The 19,201-nt window shown below is 47.7% G+C and overlaps 1 protein-coding gene, 1 long non-coding RNA gene and 1 other non-coding gene across 18 annotated transcripts; 2 read left to right on the top strand and 1 right to left on the bottom strand.

Annotated features, from left to right (window-relative positions):
• Positions 1 to 1,087: 1,087 nt before the first annotated feature.
• On the bottom strand, positions 1,088 to 14,931 carry LOC100626318 (cationic amino acid transporter 3-like). Of its 16 annotated transcripts, none has more exons than XM_021093402.2 (13): positions 14,653 to 14,931; positions 6,445 to 6,647; positions 6,251 to 6,318; positions 5,536 to 5,694; positions 4,336 to 4,513; positions 4,023 to 4,135; positions 3,634 to 3,856; positions 3,321 to 3,460; positions 3,125 to 3,227; positions 2,746 to 2,945; positions 2,383 to 2,549; positions 2,003 to 2,111; positions 1,088 to 1,838 (listed from the first exon to the last, which is right to left on the bottom strand). In XM_021093402.2, the coding sequence occupies exons 1-13, from the start codon at positions 14,929 to 14,931 to the stop codon at positions 1,717 to 1,719; spliced, it is 2,064 nt and encodes a 687-aa protein (XP_020949061.1). In that variant the 3' UTR covers positions 1,088 to 1,716.
• LOC146402445 (U6 spliceosomal RNA) lies at positions 8,977 to 9,080 on the top strand. Its single transcript, XR_014808688.1, has one exon. It is a non-coding gene; the product is annotated as a U6 spliceosomal RNA (small nuclear RNA).
• Positions 14,004 to 18,037, top strand: LOC146402446 (uncharacterized). Its single transcript, XR_014806653.1, has 4 exons — positions 14,004 to 14,225; positions 14,643 to 15,063; positions 17,614 to 17,654; positions 17,743 to 18,037. It is a non-coding gene; the product is annotated as an uncharacterized LOC146402446 (long non-coding RNA).
• The last annotated feature ends 1,164 nt before the right edge of the window (positions 18,038 to 19,201 follow it).

Here is a 19,201-nt window from a genome sequence, read left to right on the forward strand (position 1 = left end):
CATGTACACTGGAAAACTAAAAAAAAAAATGTGTGGCTCCCTTTATGGCCATAATCTCGATTGCCAGCAATAGCTCAGAGGTATGCCTATATTAGCTCTCCAGGTTGGGTCATATCTTTTAATTGTTATAGACAATGCACCATCTTCTTTCCTGGAGAATTGCCCACATTCTGGCTTTGGCTAATCGTGTTTTCAGTTGAAATGTGAATCTACCCCTTAGATCTACATAAGCTGGTAGTTGATCTAGAGGCTGGATTACATTCTGGTTCAACTTCCTTCAGACTGTTTTGGGGTAGGGTTCTGCATTGCCGGTGACAGCACAGTGGGCAGCACATGAGATCTGTCTGTCCCACATTAGCAAGGGAAGAATGATAATTGGGAGACAGCCACTGTTTCCATCAATAATTTCAGTTTCCATTCATTGCTTCCTAAAACCATGATTTCCTTAGAGCTTGCAAGGTAGTGATCTTTCTAATTCTGTTCATCCTCCTCCATCTATTTTTTTCTAATTCTTCTCATCACTCCGGTTCTCAGTAACTTGACCTCCATCCGTCCTTCACTCTGCTTCAGCTGTTTATTCCCATGGACTGTCCCAAACTCCACTATTGCCAACATCTTCAATGTTCATCGTCTCCATTCCAAGCCTTCGGTTCTGCGGCAACAACTTTTCATCCTGACTTTCAGTTTCACTTCCTATTTTTCAGGTGCACACAACAATAACTCTTTATCAACCAACCATGACTTATCATCACCTTCCCCTAACCTCTGGCAAGACAGGATCTGGGGGTTTGGGGTTTTTGTTTTTGTTTTTTTCCAATTAATAATTTTTCCTCAACAACTCTATTCTATAACTCAATAGTCTGTAACAGAAAAGTAAAGAAAAATAATTATTTACATAATGTTACACTGTATGTCAACAAATCTAGAAGAAATGATAAAAATGTTCATGTGGCTTTATCACTATGAAATGGCCCACTTAAAATGTTATTATTTTTTTACTTAAACTCTACTTTAAATTCCAGCTATCTGGAATTAAGATAGCTATGTAACATTCTCATGTTACTGTTTGCACAACTTTTTCTCTTCCTTTTACTTCAACATATTTATGTGCTAATATTTCAAATACACCTCTTGACACAGCATTGACTTACTTGCATTTTCTTCTCTTGTGGCAATCTTTGGGTTTTTCCTGGAGTGCTGCTTCTTTTTTTTTTTTTTTTTTTGCTTTGCTTTTTAGCGCCTCACCCATGGCATGTGGAAGTTCCCACACTGTAGGTTAAATCAGAGCCGCAGCTGCCAGCCTACACCACAGCCAAAGCCAATCCTTAACCCAGTGAGTGAGACCAGGGATCGAACCTGCGTCCTCATGGATACTAGTCAGAGTCATTTTGGCTGAGCCACGACGGGGACTCCAAGAAGTGCTTCTTATGTGCAAGGTAACAGTTCATTTCTTCCTCTGTTGTTGGTTACATTGTAGTACTTAATTGTGAAAATTCATCTTGCGAGCACACTTATGAAGCATACACATTTCTGTAGGCATGTTATACTTTTAAAAGTTTACTTTAAATTATACATAAAAGTCATCCTGTCCAGTGGCAATAAATAGAAGGCTCTACATGTATCCCAATGTCACACTCCATAGAGGCTCAAAAAGTCCCTTGAACCAGAATACATTTCCCCTTTTGGAGAGGACCACACAGCATCTATTTGCTGGAGTTAACAGGATTTAGCACTAGAGGTGTGTTCATCAAAAGTATGGAAGTTGGAAGCTGGTGGGTTTTGATCACTCTTCTCCTCCAAGCTGTGTCGGATCCCATATCCAAAGTATATGGCAAATCCTAGCAGGGAAATGAGACCATGAGAAGGAAAAGCAGGCCCTCTCCCCCGTTAGAAATGCCCAAGAGGACTCCTAGTACAGCGTCTGCACAGTTTGGGGGAGATTTTACGAAGAAGGTTGGGTTCAGACACGCAAGAGACCTCTTTATCCCAGAAGGTCACTTACCAACAGCATTCCAGATGCCAAATTGGGCCCAAGTCCCAGTAGTCATCTGTATTATCAAGTAAATGTTCACAAAGATGCTGATCAGTGGGAAGACAGGCAAAGAAAGTACCTGCAGGCAAAGCCAGTGACTCCCTGAACACAGAACCCACAGCTGAGAGGGAGGCCCCACCCCACGTAGGCAGGGAGACCCCAGTCATCCTCAGGCTGTGCACACAGGGCCCACTGAGACAGGGGTGGGGGGGAAGCACTGGGTGGGACCGGGGAAGGTCCATGGGTTTGAGCAAGTCTCCCCTTCCCTGGTCCAGCAAAGGAGGCTTCACCTCAAAGCATGCCGACTTCAGCCACTCAGCCTGGACAGCTGGGCACATAAGGTCACCTACCCTAAAGTGAAGAGGAGAGGGGTTCTGGGGCTGCCTCCAAATGATGACAGTGATCCACATAATGAGCAGCAGCAGCAGCACAGCCCCTGCTGTGAACCCGGGGTCTCCAGAAAACACGCGGCTGGGCCACAGGGCCAGAAGCAGGCTCAGGATGGTCAGCAGGAGAACTGCAAGGGTCAAGGGGAGGACAGCAGGCTCAACTCCAGAGGCCAAATGGGCCAAGACCTCGGGTTACCCCTCCCCACACTGCCCACCCCAGGAAGATGCCATCACATCTGCAAGACTCCTCAGCTGCCAGCACACCCACTCCCTGCCCATCCTGTCCATCTCACAAGATGACCAAAGAGGAGTCCCCAGGCTTACCCAGCAGGAAGGCACATCCATAGACAATCTGGCCAGATTTCAGAGTCGGGGTGGTGCTGATAGGGTTACACAGACTCTTTAGAGGGTTTGAGGTTCCTGCTTCAGGTACAGATGGTGAAGGATTTCCTTCAACTATAGGCTCCATCTCAGTTTCCTCCTCTACTTTCTCCTTCTTGCTGAAGCTCTGGTCTGGCTGGTACCTGAATTAGAGGTATAAAGGTAACATGAACAGCTGCGCCTATTCATCCAGCATCAGACAGCCTAGTCCACTGCTTTCCTGACTCAAGCCCAGCAGGACATTTAGGAAGCAGAATGAGGGGATCATACTGTCAACCTCCATGAGACCAAGACCCCCAGTCAAGGTGTAGTGGAGTCTCACCTGAGGACCAGGACAGAAAAAGCCACTAGGAAGTAAGCAAGCAAGACCCCAACTGACAGGAGTTCCACAAGATGATGGATCTCGAAAAGTACTGCCATGATCCCTAGAACGAGGGTTGGGGGAGGGAGTGAGAAGCCAGTGGATATATCCAAGCTAAAGATTTTGATCCAAGAAGGGCTGGGTTGTGTTTATGGACCTGAAAGAATTGCAGAAACCAGGATGGCCACGATGGGGGTGCCTCTTCGGGCGTAGATTTTGCCAAGTCCCCGGAAAAGGAGCCCATCCTCTGCCATTGCACAAATCAACCGAGACATGGTCAACATGACAACCAGGAGGCTGGAAAAGATAATAATGGGAACACGTGTGAGGATGTAGAGAAGCAGGACAGACCTGCTTTCTGCTCCCTGCTCCCACCTGGGGTGAGGTGTCTTTCCCTCTCGTCCCTCAATCCCAAGAGAGAGGATGCCTGAGCATCTGACGGTACATGGAGAGAAAGCTTTGACACTGACCTGTAAAAAAGAGCACACAGGATGACAACAGCCACGAAGTATCCGGCAGGAGCCCACCCAACATGGTGGAAAGCCTGCGGCAAGGGGTTGTAAGGATGAATCTGGTAGTAGGGCACCATGAGGGTGAGAGCTGCTGAGACACCAGAATAGGCCAAAAAGCAGATGGAGATGAAGATCCCTATGCTCCAAGGGATGGAACGCTGAGGGTTGGGGGTTTCTTTCCCTGCAGGATGGTGGGAGCATCAGGTCAGGAAAACACACAGCTGTGAAATCATTCAATATTCTTCCCCCTTGCACCTCCAAAAGCAGCCTCATCAACTGCCAACCCCATTGCTCAAGGGCAGCCCAAACTGGGCAAAGCCGGAAAGGACACATAAAGACCATGTTACCTGTAGTGACAATGGCATTGAGACCAAAGAATGAGTAGAAAGGCACAGCTGCTCCTCGGAGAATCCCTTCAAAGCCAAAGGGCACAAACCCTCCAGAACCCAGAGGGCCCAGGCTGTGGTGAGAGAAGGGATGGGGAAGAGCGTGGGGGAGGCTGTTCAGACATCTCTACTGGACTCCTCCATTAACGCCCCAAGACCTGGGCTCCAGGACCCCATCTTCTGGATCCATCAGCCCAGGTCTCTTCCGTTCCCACCGTATTCCCAGATCTGCAGCCCCTCTAAGCAAGACTAGGGGCAAAAGGACCCTCCTGACCTATAGCTGTCAGAGGATCCAGATGCGGCCAGTTTGTAGTCCTGTTCTGTGAGCTGCCAGTTGTGCAGGTCTCCCTTAATGAAGCCAGAGATGATGATGAAGCTGAGAACCAAAGCATTGATACCTGTGGACACTTTGGTAACACGAGCTGTCACATGAACGCCCAGAATCAGTAGCCCTGTGGGAAAGATGGAAAGTGTGAAACCTCCAAAATAATTAAATCCACAGAGACAGAAAGTGGACTAGCGGTGGTCAAGGGCTTAGGGTTGAGGACCAGAGGTGGGGTGGGGGATGGACAATGATGCTCAGTGGGTACAGGGCTGCCTTTGGGGGAGATGAAAATGTTTGGAAGTAGAGGGAGATGTTGATTGTGCAACACTATGAATGTCCTAAGTGCCACAGAATTGTACACTCCAAGAGGGTTCATTTCTTATCGTGGCAATCATCTCACAATACATACATCTATCGAATAATCATGCTGTATAACATAAACTAAGACAATGTGGTATGTGAATGATATTTCAATAAAGCTGAGACAAATAGTACATTAGTTCCTCCTCTGAGAATCTCCTTTTCTTTAGAAGAATATCCCTGTTCTCAATATAGAGGAGGAAATTTGTCATTTTATCAGTGATTCTGAGCTGGAGTGATTTTGTCCCGTGACGGAGATGTGGCCACATCTGCAGACATTCTGACTGTCATGTGTCATATGAGGGAGCAAAGACCAGGGATGATAGTCAACATCCAACAATGATTTTACAGGAGTTCCCATTATGGATCAGCAGGTTAAGTACCCACTGTTGCCTCTGAGAGTATGCAGGTTAGATCCCTGGCCTCACTCTGTGGGTTCAGGAACCAGTGTTGCCATGAGCTGTGGTGTAGGTCACAGATGTGCCTTGGATTCAGATCCTAGCCTCAGGAACTTCCATATGCCACCAGTACACATGTATTAAAAACAAACAAACAAAAATCAGAAAAAATAAAGGAAAATAGAAAACATGCAATGTGGAGCACAGGACAGCCCCCACCTGTGGGCAAACGTCAGTGCTGCAAAGGTGGAAAACAATAGGCTAAGCTCTGCCTTCCTGACCCTTTCCCTCCAGTCCTAATCCCCCCACCATTTGGGGACCCAAGCCCTTCCCACCCTAGCTCCCACATTCACAGTCCATGCTCCCCAGCTTAGCTCTGACCCCTTCTTACCAGCCATCAGCAGCACCAGGGCCAGCGCAACAAAGTCTGGGTATGGGGCCAGGAACGAGGGCATATGCTCAGAGAACGTTCCCTCTAACACCTGCGAGATGTGGTTCCCAATCAGGCTGTCAAAGGTGTAGCTCCAGGCCCTGGTCAAGTAGGCGGTGGCTGCAATGGCAGAAGGTAGATTCATGAAAGGACAGTAACTGAACCCCTACGAACTCCCTGGAGTGGATTTGGGGGGGAAGAAACAGACAAAATACCCTGTCTCAAATTTTCACTTCATGGGCTCAGAGGAACTGAACCAGGTGACTAAATTAGCTATGTGATATGTTAGGAAGAGATGGAGGTTATGCAAGAAAAGACCACAGGGAAGTAGGACCAGCAGGGCTGGGAGATGAGGGCTGAAATCTCACTTGACTGGTACAGGGAAATCCAGGAAGACAACAGCTGAGCAAAGCCTTTCAAATGCTGAGGGATGGGCCTGTGGGACGTGCCTCCCTCTCACCCACTCCCTACACTTCCCCCTCCTTCTAGGTTTCCAGTGATTTTATGATGACAGGTTAGATCTGAGGAGAATGCAGGTGGAGGGGATTCTGCCACGACGACCTGACTCCCTCTACAAGGTCAATGACAAAGGGCTGATGAACGAGGGAAGACCCCAGTTCTCTCTCCCAGGTCCCTGGTCTTAAGCCCACAGCATGCGCCACTTGCGTCATCTCACCAAGAACAAAATGCAGTATGATGTTCCAGCCAGTGATGAAGGCATGCAGTTGTCCCATTGTCACATAGCTGTAGAGATACACAGAACCACAGCAGGGTACCCGGGCCCCAAACTCAGCAAAGTAGAATCCAGACAACAGGGCAAATAAGCCAGCCACCAAGAAGGAGATAATGATCGCAGGCCCAGTTACATACACAGCCACGGCACCAGCTAGGATGTACACACCAGCCCTCAGGGTTCTGTTCACACCAAAGACCACTAGGTCGAAGCTGTTGAGATGAGGTGTGGGAATCTCAGACTCGTTCCTCGGCTCCAGTGGCCGCCTTCGGACCAGTTTCTCACCAAATTGGCGAACACGCTGACCCAACATCATAGACAGAGTTGAGGAGGCTCCTCCCTGAAGAGAAAACAAGACCCAAAGTCACCAAGAATGTCCATCCACACTTGACCCTGGGAGTCTGACTCCACAAAGCAACGGGGTTATGGGATCAGCAGGTAAAGGGGTACACGGGGCCCGTCCTCCATCTCTGAGCTTTGGTTTCTTCAAATCTAAGGAAGACTTTCCACATGGTTCAAAGTTACTGGAAGGGCTGCTTGCAGCGAAGGGAGGGGAGAGAATTATGTCTCCCCCAAAATGCACCACTTCACACGTGCACTGTTTGGAGCTGAAGGCAATGAAGACACAGCAGACTCAGGAACAGCTCTTGCCTCTCCCTTAACTGCTCAATAACTTAGACAGACGGCCCATGCCAGGAAGAGAGCTGTTTCTGGAGATAACATTTTATCTCAGAAAGACGTCTCTAACTAAATGGGCAAATATCTGCTTTCCAAGCATTTCTCCTCCCAGCTTCCTAGGGACTGTCTCCCTTCCCTGGGAACACCCAGATCCCCACCCACTTCTCCTTAAGCTCAGGGTGTGAGCATATAAGCCTCAGGTGCCTGACTGTCCTTGAGCCTCTGAGTTTCTATGGGCCTCCTGTACCTAACAAACTAAATTTGTCCATCTGCTATGTAAATGTCATGACCAGACCAGCCAAAGAATCTAGAAAGCCAAGATTTCGGCCCCTTCAGGAGCAAATCTTCTAAAACAGTGCCTGGCACACACAGCCACTGCTTAATTGGCCTAAGCTGAGTGGCTAAGAATGATGATTTTAGAACTCACGTCAACCAGATCTGCTGGTTCCAATTCAGCTCTGCTGTGCATCAGCTTGTCTGATTGTGTACAAACTATGTGCCATCTTCGTCCTCCTTTCCACCATAAAACAAGGGATATTGTTGCCATCCTTACGCCCTCCCTTCCTTGTTATGTGCGAAGTACTTTTGGGGGACTGGGTGATGAGAGAACTGAGACTCCACATCTTTCTACACCAAGGTTTCTGAAAACGGACCGCTTTCTGTGTCACTGCTTGCAGAGTGACAGGGAGTTGGAACTGCGAGTTCAGGCAGAATGACATGGGACAGACTCCAGCCCAGCTCAGTCAAGGCATCAATCCACACTGGTCTGTCTCCCAACTGCCTGCAGGAAAGGGTCCCACCTTCACTCTCAATCAGAAGTGACAGGATTCTGTCTCCTAATCTTTGGGGCACACAATGTCTCCCCACTACCCAGCTCTGAGGGCCAGGCTGACCCAGTGAACACAGTCATCTTCAGGAAGCTCCCGCCCACGGAGCCTCCAAAGCCCAAGCTCAGCCCAGTGGTGAAGAGCAAGCTTTCCAAGAGCCAGGAAACGCTGATTCGCATCTTGGCTCCGCCCCCACACCTGTGCCTTTGAACATGTCATGTACTGCTCAGCACCCCCGTTTGCCTCTTTTTCAAATGCTTCTGACCAATCTCGTGTACTGTTAGGATCAATGTAAAAGGAGCAGCTTCTGTGGAGAAAAGACGGGGGTTCCTCCAAAAACTAAAAATGCTTTCCCATATAATCCAACACTCCTCCTCTGGGGATGCCCTCCAATAACGGAGAAGATGGTCTTAGAGAGCTGTGGACACCCCTGTTCACAGCAGCATTAGTCACCAAAGCTGACACACGGAAGCAGCTCCTGTGTCCATCCATGAACAAAAGGCCAACACAGTGCAGTCTCTACACACAGTGGGATAGGAGTCAGCCTTCAAAAGACAGTGTTTCTTTTTTTCTTTCTTTTTTTTTTTTTTTTTTTTTTTTGGCTTTTTGGCTTTTTGGCTTTTTGGGGCTGCACCGTCAGCAATGGAGGCTGCCAGGCTCGGGGTGGAATCAGAGCTGCAGCCACAAGCCTACACCACAGCCACAGCAACAGGGATCCAAGCCACGTGTGTGGCCTACATCACACCTCATGGCAACACCTGATCCTTAACCCACCAAGCAAAGCCAGGGACTGAACCCAAATCCTCATGGATCCTACTCAGGTTCGTTAACCACTGGGCCATGAAGGGAACACAAAGACAGCAATATCTGACCTGTGCTACCACCTGGAGGAAGCTTGAGGACATTGTGCCAAGTGACAGGAGCCTGGCACCAAAAGACAAATACTGTGTGTTTCCACCGCCATGAAGTACCCAAAGGAGTTAGATCCTTAGAGACACAAAGTCAAACGGAGCTGGGGTGAGGAGACAATGAGAAGCCCTTGTCCAATGGGGACACGGTTTCAGGTTTACAGCATGAAAAGCGTCTGGAGATTGGCTGCTCAGCAAATATGTAAACATACGTCAACTTAGTGACCTGCACACTTAAAACTGCTTAGCATGGGAGGCGGCCTCACCAGCACCTCTGCTAAAACTGGAACATTGCAAAGAAGATTAGCATGGCCCCTACACCAGGATGACACACAAAGTCATGAAGCATTCCATGGTCTTTACCTGAACCCCTTTGCCATATAGCAGAAATGATCAAAACACTGAAAATCAGCCATCATCGGGGGTTCCCGTTGAGGTGCAGTGGAAACGACTCTGACATCCATGAGGATGTGGGCTCCGTCGCCCAGTGGGTTAGGGATCTGGCATTGCTGTGAGCTTGGATCCCACACTGCTGTGGCTATGGTGTAGGCTGGCAGCTGTAGCTCTGATTTGACCCCTAGTGGGGGAACTTCCATATGCGGCGGATGTGGCGCTAAAAAGCAAAAGAAAGAGAGGGAGAGAGGGGGGGAGACGAAAGAAAGAAAGAAAGAAAGAAAGAAAGAAAGAAAGAAAGAAAGAAAGAAAGAAAGAAAGAAAGGAAGGAAGGAAGGAAAGAAAGAAAAGAAAGAAAGAAAGAAAGAAAGAAAGGAAGGAAGGAAGGAAGAAAGAAAGGAAGAAAGGAAGAAAGAAAGAAAGAAAGAAAGAAAGAAAGAAAGAAAGAAAGAAAGAAAGGAAGGAAGGAAGGAAGGAAGGAAAGAAAGAAAAGAAAGAAAGAAAGAAAGAAAGGAAGGAAGGAAGAAAGAAAGGAAGAAAGGAAGAAAGAAAGAAAGGAAGAAAGGAAGGAAGGAAGGAAGGAAAGAAAGAAAGAAAGAAAGAAAGAAAGGAGGGAGGGAGGAAGGAAAGAAAGAAAAAGAAAATCAACCATATGTCAATAAAACCTTAAAATTTTTTAAATAGTTAAATGGATTTTGTTGTGTATTTTATTACCATTTTTAAATTTGCTGCCAATAAGAGAGCCAGCTTCACAGAGTTACTGGCTGTAACAAACCCCAAGGGGATTTAATATAAATCCACACAGTCATCCTTCACGGATACCAAATCCAGGATGCTGCCAAGTCCCTCACGTCATCCTTGTACCTGCAGACACAGTGCGCCAGGTAGTAGACAGGAGCCTGAAGTCAGTGGTCCCCAGGTCATACACCTTATATAAGGTAAATTTTTCCTGTTGTCTGAACACAAACCTAAACACTAGTCTTAGAGCCTCTGGACACGGATGTAATCTCCCCTCCCCATTTCTTCCCACACAAACCCTTACACCTGCCAGCTCCTGCTTTCCTGTGCAAAATGGGTCTTTCCACCCTCAGGCTGAGCCAGGCTGACCCAGCTGCACCCTGGGATGGCAGAGGTCTCTTTAGGAGTAGCCAAGGAGTTCCACTGTGGCTCAGCAGCAACAACCCCAACTGGTGTCCGTGACGACATGGATTCAATCCCTGGCCTTGCTCAGTGGGTTTAGGATCCAGTGTAGCTGTGGCTATGGCATAAGGCTGGTAGTTGCGGTTCAGATTCAACCCCTAGCCTGGGAACTTCCCTATGCCGCGGGTGCGGCCCCAAAGAGGCAACAACAACAAAAAATATCCAGGAGTAGCTAAACCCAGCACCCAGTCTCCTCCAGAAGAGGGGATACCAAGACTCACCAGGTTCTTGGAGCAGAGCCTGAAGCACTGAAACACGCAGGGAGGCTGAGGTTAAGCTGTGTGGGGCTGGAGCTGACACATCTCCAAAAGCGAAAGCAGGAAGTTACTGAGCACAAAAGACAAGGCTTAATCCTGGGTTGCTGGCATGGGGGTGGGGATGGGGTGGGGGTGGGGATGGGTGAGCGGGATCACCTGTAGTGTTGCAATCAGCCAGTGACTCCTCTGTGGTTACCGCTCAGTGCAAGGTTTTTTAGATTTTGTTTGGACTCTTGTTTGTTTTTTCCTTTTAGGCACCTGCAGCATATCAAAGTTCCAAGGCTAGGGGCCTAATCGGAGCCAATGCCAGCAAGAGAGCTATTTATAAAAACTTTTAATCTCGGAATGACTTGACTTCTCGGAGTGGCAAACCTTTGCTCCTCCCATCCTCCTAGGCACTGTCTCCCTCCCCTTTGAAACCCCAGAACCCCACCCCTTCTCCTTGGCTCTGGGTAGCATATAAACCCCAAGTGCCTGACTATCTTTGAGCCTCAGAGTTTTTATGGGCCTTCTTTAGATACCAAACTACATTCGTCAATCTGTGAGGGAAATGTAATTATTAGACCAGGCAAAGAAAAGTTTTCTATCCCTTCAGAAGCGAAAGCAAAAGCTTCAGAAGCAAAAGAAAGAAAAGATTTTTGTCCCTTCAGAAACAAGAGCTTCTTCTCTTTTTTTTTTTTTAGGGCTGTACCCAGGGAATGTGGAAGTTCCCAGGCTAGGGTTCCTAGCGGGGCTACAGTGCAGGCTTACATCCCAGCCACAGCAACAGCAGATCAGAGTTGATACTGCAGCCTACACCACATCTCACAGCAATGCCTGATTTTTAACCCACACAGCAAGGCCAGGGATTCAACCCACATCCTCATACATACCACTTGGGATCTTAACCTGATGAGGCACAGTGGGAAAGCTGTAAAAGCTTCTGATACAGCACCTGGCACACAGAGCAGCAGCTTAATTGGCATAAGGTGCTGATTTTAGAATTGATGATTCTATTTTTGATTCTTTTTTTTTTTTTTTTTTGTCTTTTTTGCCTTTTGTCTCTTTAGGGCCACACCCACAACATATGGCGGTTCCTAGGCTAGGGGTAGAATCCGAGCTACAGCTGCCGGCCTACACCACAGCCACAGCAACTCTGGATCCTTAATCCACCAAGTGAGGCCAGGGATTGAACCTGCGTCCTCATGGATGCTAGTTAGGTCAGGTTCATTTCCACTGAGCCACAAGGGGAGCTTCCCTAGAATTGATGATTCTAGAATTGAAATCAACCAGCTCTTCTAGTTCAAATCTAGCTCTGCTATGCATTAGCTTGTCTGGTTTGTCCTTTTATTTTCTAGTTTTAAAACTGGGGAAATTTTCATCATTATTCCATTCCCTGCATGTTATGTGTGAAGTGACTTCTAAGGGGCTGGGTGATCAGAGAACTGAGACTCCACATCTTTCTACACCAAGGTTCCTGAAAACTAACTGCTTTCTGTGTCACTGCTTGCAGAGTGACATGGAGTTGGAACTGAGAGTTCAGGCAGAATGACATGGGACAGACTCTAGCCCAGCTCAGTCAAGGCATCAAACCACACTGGTCTGTCTCCCAGCTGCCTGCAGGAAAGGGTCCCACCTTCACTCTCAATCAGAAGTGACAGGATTCTGTCTCCTAATCTTTGGGGCACACAATGTCTCCCCACTACCCAGCTCTGAGGGCCAGGCTGACCCAGTGAACACAGTCATCTTCAGGAAGCTCCTGCCCATAGATCCTCCAAAGTCCAAGCTCAGCCCATTGGTTAAGAGCAAGCATTCGAAGAGCCAGCAAACTCTGATTAAAATCTCGGCTCAGAATTTCTATGCTCAGTGGAAACGAATCTGACTAGCACCCATGAAGACACAGGTTCAACCCCTGGCCTCGCCCACTGTGTTAAGGAACTGCCGTTTCCATGAGCTGTGTTTAGGTGGCAGATGCAGCTCGGATCTGGCGTTGCTGTGGCTGTTGCTCCGATTCCACCCCTAACCTGGGAAACTCCGTATTTCTTGGGAGCGGCCCTAAAAGACCAAAAATATAAAAATTTTTAAAAAAGAATCTTAGCTCCACCAATATCTCTGTGTGCTCGGAGAAGTCATTTCATTCTCTGGGTGTCTGTGTTCTTCTGGTTCAGATACTATGGAGGAGCCCTTGGGCACTGTGAGTAGGAAAGTAAAATGGAGAAGGAAGGAGATACAATGCATAAAATATGGTCATTCCTCAAATATTGAAAATGGATTTACCCTATGGTCCAGCAATTCAACTTCTGGGTATAGATTCAAAGGAACTCAAAACAGGGTCTCAAAGAGATAACCATACACCCATGGTTATACCAATACTATTCACAGTAGCTCAAACATGGAAGCATGTCCTACGTCCATCCACGAAGGAATGGATAGACACAATGGGCTCCATACAGACAGTGGAATATGATTCAGCCTGAGAAGACAGCAATGGCTGACCCCTGCTACAACACGGAGGACCCTTGAGGACATTTTGCTGAGTGACATGAGCCAGTCACACAAAGACAGACAGTGTATGATTCCACTTCTTTCAAATGCCCAGAGAATCAAATTCATAGACAGAAAAGTCAATTGGTGGTTTGCCAGGAGCTGAGGTGAGGGGGGAATGGGAGATATTGTTAATTGGGCACAGGAAGAGAAGGGTTCTGAGACTGGACGAAGGACAATGGAAATGTACTCAATGATACAGAACTGTACATGTACAATGGTGGAGACGGCTAATTTTATGCTATACGTATTTTACCACCACATTTTATTTTTATTTTATTTTCAATTTTTGGTTTTTTAGGGATGCACCCGCAGCATATGGAGGTTCCCAGGTTAGGGGTGGAATTGCAGCTGTAGCTGCTGGCCTATAACACAGCCACAGCAACTCAGGATCCAAGGCACTTCTGAAACCTACACCACAGCTCATAGCAACACTGGATCCTTAACCCACTGAGCGAGGCCAGGAATCAAACCTGGGTCCTCAGGGATGCTACTCAGATTCCTTTCTGCTGAGACACGACAGGATCTCCCACCACCATATGTTCAATTAATAGCAGTAATGTGTCCTCTGAGCCAGTGTCATAGTGTCAGCAAGCCTAGTGTTGATTCATATGCATCACCATCAGCCCTCCTCCACAGATACCAAAAGCCACAGGTGTCCAAGTCAGTTCCCTCGGTTACAGTGTTCCAGGAATCCGCAGAGGTGGAAACCCAGACCTCCAACTGTACACAGGAAGCTGAGGTCAGTGGTTCTCATGTCATAAACCCTAGATAAGGGTCATCTTTGCCACTGTTTGAGCCCAGGTCCAAAAAAATGAGTCTTAGAATCCAGGCACTGAGCCAAGCCCCACCTCTTCTTTCACAAACACAGCAGCTCTCAGCCCCTTCCGCTTTCAAGTGTACAATGGGTCCTTCCACCCTCAGGCTGAGCCAGGCTGAGCCAGGCTGACCCAGCTGCACCCTGGGATGGCAGAGGTCTCTTTAGGAGCCGATGAACCCAGCACCCAGACTCTTCCAGGAGAGGGGATACTCAAGATTTACTGGATCCTTGGAGCAGAGCCTGGAGCACTGGAACACGCAGGGAGGCTGAGGTTAAGCTGTGTGGGGCTGGAGCTGCCACATCTCCAAAGAGGTAAGTGGAGAGTCCCTGAGCCCCAAGAGCAAGGCTTAACCCCTGGGTTGTTGGGTGGGGGTGGGGCTGGGTGGGTGGGAGCATCTGGAGTGTTGCTGTCAGCCCTTGACTTCTCTGCGGTTACCCTCAGAGGGGCATGGTTCTGAGGCAGTGTTTACAGTTGTAAAATATAATTAACACTTCAGCCACTTTAAGTGTCCGGTTCAGTCACGATAAACTATGTTCACATTTTGTGCCACCCAACTCCAAAAGGTTTTGCCTCTTGCACAACTGAAAACTGTACCCACGCACCAACAACCCCCATCTCCTCTCCTGGTTCCTCGCAATCTCCCTACCACTTTCTGTCTCTAGGCATCTGACCACTCCAGGTGCCTCTTACAATACTTAAGTGGAGTCATTCCAAGTTCTCCTTTGCAGAAAAGCTCACCTTACTTAGCAGGACGTCTGTAAGGTAGACACACGGTGCGGCATGTGTTAGCATTCCCTTCCTTCTTAATGCTGAACAACACGCTGCTGTGTGTACACACGACCTCCGACAGCCCTTCGTTGGTCCGTGGGCACTTGGGGTGCTGCGTGTTCTAGCTCTCGTGAGCAACGCTGCCATGAACAAGGCTGTACAGAGAATTCTTCTGGAGGGTGCCTTCGGTTCTTCTGGGTGAGTCCTCAGAAGGAGAATTCCTGGACCTGATGGGTCGAAGAGTATCATGCGTTTGCAGTGGAGACAACGTTCACCTCTCGAGGGGTGGAGACGTCATTTTGGCTCATACATGCTTCTGCCTGAACTTTGTGGGAACTCATCCTCTCAACCCCTCCTGGCAGATCTGCTTTAACCATTGAGGTAAAGAATGTCTTTTTTTTTTTTTTTTTTTTTTTTTGTGGTATTTCTTTGGGCCGCTCCCGCGGCATATGGAGGTTCCCAGGTTAGGGGTCGAATCGGAGCTGTAGCCACTGGCCTACGCCACAGCCACAGCAACGCAGGATCCGAGCCGCGTCTGCAACCTACACCACAGCTCACGGCAACGCCGGATCGTTAACCCACTGAGCAATGGCAGGGACAGAACCCGCAACCTCATGGTTCCTAGTCGGATTCGTTAACCACTGCGCCACGACGGGAACTCCCAAGAATGTCTTTTTTTTAATAATGATTTTCATTGTTTCTATTATACTTGGTTACAGTGTTCTGTCAATTTTCTGAATAGCAAAGAGACCCAGTCACTCACACACACACACACTTATGTGTATTTATTCATTGTTTTTCTCACATTATCCTCATTATACTGGCTCAGTGGTTAACGAATCCAACTAGGAACCATGAGGTTGCGGGTTCCATCCCTGGCCTCGCTCAGTGAGTTAAGGATCCAGCATGACCTTCAGCTGTGATGTAGTCGCAGATGCGGCTCGGATCTGGCATTGCTGTGGCTGTGGTGTAGGCCGGCCCCTGAGGCTCTGATTAGAACCCCTACCCTGGGAATCTCCATATGTGAGGGTGCGGCCCTAACAAGACCACACACACACAAAAAAGGAGCCAAGCAGAAATATTGCCAGCACCCTGGAACCTCCCCTCCCCCCACTGCCAATCCAGTCCCCACTCCTCCTAGGAGGACCTCTGTCCTGATCCAGCAGCAGAAACTGATGTTGTCTCACGTCGGGTGATCTATAAATGGACCCAGTGAAGATGGACACAGGGTCTGGCCTCTTTCATGTATCTTGGGTTTGCAGGTCCCTCTGCAGGGCTGTTGCAGGGAACTGAGAGGGCCCAGACTCCCTGCGGGCAGGTAAAACTTCAGCTCATCACAGTCTCCACCTAAAAATTACCCAGCGTTTTGGGCACTTGTATCCCATCGAAGCTGGAAGAAATCATGTCCATCCCTCACAAAGGACTGACCCCGTCCAGTCTCCATGGGCTTTTGGTCGGCTCCAGTGGGGAGCCGCCACAAGGAGAGCTGAGATGAACCTCTAGTAGATGTGTCGTCGTGCATATTTGGGTCAAACTGTGTTGGGAACATACCTAGAAGAGGTGACACCTCTTTCTATTTCCAACAGCAGAATATCCACACTCCACATCCCACCAAACCCTGTTTCTTTTGGTTTTTTTTCCCCCATCGTTTTCATTCTAGCTCTTCTGGAGCATGTCTAGTGGTATTGCATTTTATTTTTAATTTTAAAATATTTAATGTAGTTAATACCTGCATCATAAGGGGAACTCCTATCATGCAAAGGTTTTAATCTCAGCCACTAGAAGGAGTTCTGAGTGAGAAAGGAATCTGAGCTCTTCATCCAAGCCAACAATCCCTCAGGGAGTTTTTCTGTCCTTCTTCTGGCTATTAGGTGATGTCTAGGCACTGGACAAGGGTGTGGAAGATCCACAGGAAGGAAGGGAAGGGTCGTTTAAGAGTAGAGTGAAGGGCTCTGGTTCTGGAGGTACACTGCCCGGACTGACGCCCTCTCTATGGGGCAACCCGTGGAGGCTGTCACTAAGCTTCAGAGTCACATCTGTAAGTGAGAGAAAGAACCTTGTAAGCTTGAAGTAAGTCCAGGTCCTAAGCGTCCTCCACTTCCTTTGTAGGAGTCTCCTACATGGAGTCGATCCCTTGCAAATATTGGTTGAGCTTTCCCGAGTGACAGAATTGACACCAGGCCATGGTGGAGACCCGGGTTTCTGTCCCCAAGGGGCTGATAACTGTTCGGGATCCAGACAGGAAAGCAGCTCAGGGCAGCTGGCCAAAGCTTTAGAAGAGCGGTGATGACATGCCAGTTTCACGTGTTTGGTGTGAGGCGCTTTCTCTTGGATGTGGTTCCTCAAGGCAAAACCTGGGATGGGTTCTGCCCACATGTGTTTGTTCCTAGTTGTCCCTCAGGCCCTTCTTTCCCCACCCCGATTTCCCATCATCCTGTCTTCCCTCCAATCCAGCTGGGCACTTGGGCATTTAGGGTCCTTTGTTCTGCAAACTGAACCCTCATACCTCAGAGTGTGTCTGTATTTGGAGACAGGCCCTTAGAGGGGGAATTCAGGACAAGCAGGTCATTGGGATAACCCCTAACCCAATGCACTCAGTGTCTCTCTAAGAGGAAATGAGAATGCAGAGAGCATACACAGAGACCCATGGGTGAGAGACACAGCAAAGAAACACACACGATGCCGCCAGACAGTGAATTCCAGATGAACAGGGAAGAGTAACACGTGTCTTTTTAGTACTTAAACTACATGTACCTATTTGATGGGTATTGACTACACATAAACATATGAACATATATGTGTACAGGCACACCTTGCTTTACTGGGCTTGGAAAACACTGCATTTCTTTTTTTTGCAAATTGAAGGTTTGTGACAATCCTGTGTTATCCAAGATGATTGGGGTTTTTCCTTTTTTTTTTTTTCCTTTTTAGAGCCTCAGACACCTAAGGTCAATTGATCTTCAACAAAGGAGGCAAGAATATAAAACGGGAAAAAGGAGTGCCCATAGACACACTGTGTATTTTGTCTGCACTATCCCAACACTCAACATCTTGCTCTAGGAATTCCTGTTGTGGCTCAGCGGAGACAGATCCAACTGGGATCCAGGAGAGATGAGGGTTCCATACCTGGCCTCACTCAGTGGGTCAGGGATCTGGCAGAGCATGAGCTATGGTGTAGGTCTCAGACATGCCTCGGATCCTGAGTTGCTCTGGCTGTGGCATAGGCCGGCAGTTGTAGCTCCGACTCAACCTCTCCCTGGGAACCTCCATATGCTGCAGATGTGGCCTTAAAAAGCAAAAATAATAATAATAATAATAATAACAGTTTTTTAAATTAAAAAAAATGGGGAAAAGACAGTCTTTTCAGCAAGTGGTGCTGGGAAAACTAGACAGCTGCATGTACATCTTGATGCTAGAACACACCCTCACACCATGCACAAGAAGAAGCTCAAAATACCTTAAAGACTTCAACCTAAGACAAGGCAACATAAAACTCCTAGAAGACAACCTAGGCAAACATTCTCTGACATCAACCCCACAAATGGTTTCTAAGGTTTTCTTCCAAGGCAATAGAAATAAACACAATTGGGGTCAATGGGGTCTAAGTATAAAAAAAATAAAAAAAGCCACTCTGGTCTAAGTAAAATTACAAGCTTTTGCACAGCAAAGGAAACCATTAAAAAAAGAAGACAATGTACAGAATGGAAGAAAAGAGTTGCAAACGATGCCACTAAAGAGGGCTTATTCTCCAAAATGGACAAAAAACTCATACACCTCAATAGCAAAAAAAGCAAACAACCCAATTTAAAAAATGGGCAGAAGACCTAAATAGACAGATCTCCAAAGAAAACATAGGGATTTCCAACAGGCACATGAAAAAATGCTCAACTAATCAATAATTATTAGAGAAATGCAAATAAAAACTACAGTGAGGTACCACCTCAAATCAGTCAGAATGGCCATCATTAATAAATATACAGGAGTCCCTGTCCGGGCTCAGCAGAAACAAATCTGACTAGAATCCATGAAGACACAGGTTCAATCCCTGGCCTCACACAAGAGTTAAGGATCCAGTGTTGCCATGAGCCGTGGTGCAGGTGGCAGATGTGGGTCCTATCTGGCTTTTCTGTGGCTGTGGTGTAGTTTGGCAGCTACAGCTCCAATTCCACCCCTAGCCTAGGAACCACCATATCCCTCAGGTGTGGCCCTTAAGAAAGAAAGACAGAAAAAGAAAGAAAGAAAGAAAAGCTTAGTTAAAAATTATGCAATATTGGAGTTCCTGTTGTGGCCCAGTGGTTATTGAATCTGACTAGGAACTGTGGGGTTTCCGGTTCGATCCTGGGCCTTGCACAGTGCGTTAAGGATCAGGCATTGCCATGAACTGTGGTGTAGGTCACAGACGTGGCTCGGATCCGGCGTTGCTGTGGCTCTGGCATAGGCTGGTGGCTACAGCTCCGATTCGACCCCTAGCCTGGGAACCTCCATATGCCACGGGAGCAGCCCAAAAAAAGGCCAAAAA

This window comes from Sus scrofa, chromosome 6 (assembly GCF_054392235.1).
Source record: "Sus scrofa isolate SSC_HxYL_T2T_F1_AM1 chromosome 6, Sscrofa_HxYL_maternal_Yorkshire_Landrace_v2.0, whole genome shotgun sequence".
Taxonomy (NCBI): Eukaryota; Metazoa; Chordata; class Mammalia; order Artiodactyla; family Suidae; genus Sus; species Sus scrofa.

Coding starts and splice junctions, on each gene's coding strand:
- LOC100626318 (XM_021093398.2), bottom strand. CDS start 14,931: ATGATACTCTTCGACCCATCAGGTCCAGGAATTCTCCTTCTGAGGACT. Junction 2,112..2,382: donor CCTCTCCTCTTCACTTTAGG/GTAGGTGACCTT, acceptor CTTTGCCTGCAG/GTACTTTCTTTGCCTGTCTT. Junction 1,839..2,002: donor TGGCATCTGGAATGCTGTTG/GTAAGTGACCTT, acceptor TTTCCCTGCTAG/GATTTGCCATATACTTTGGA.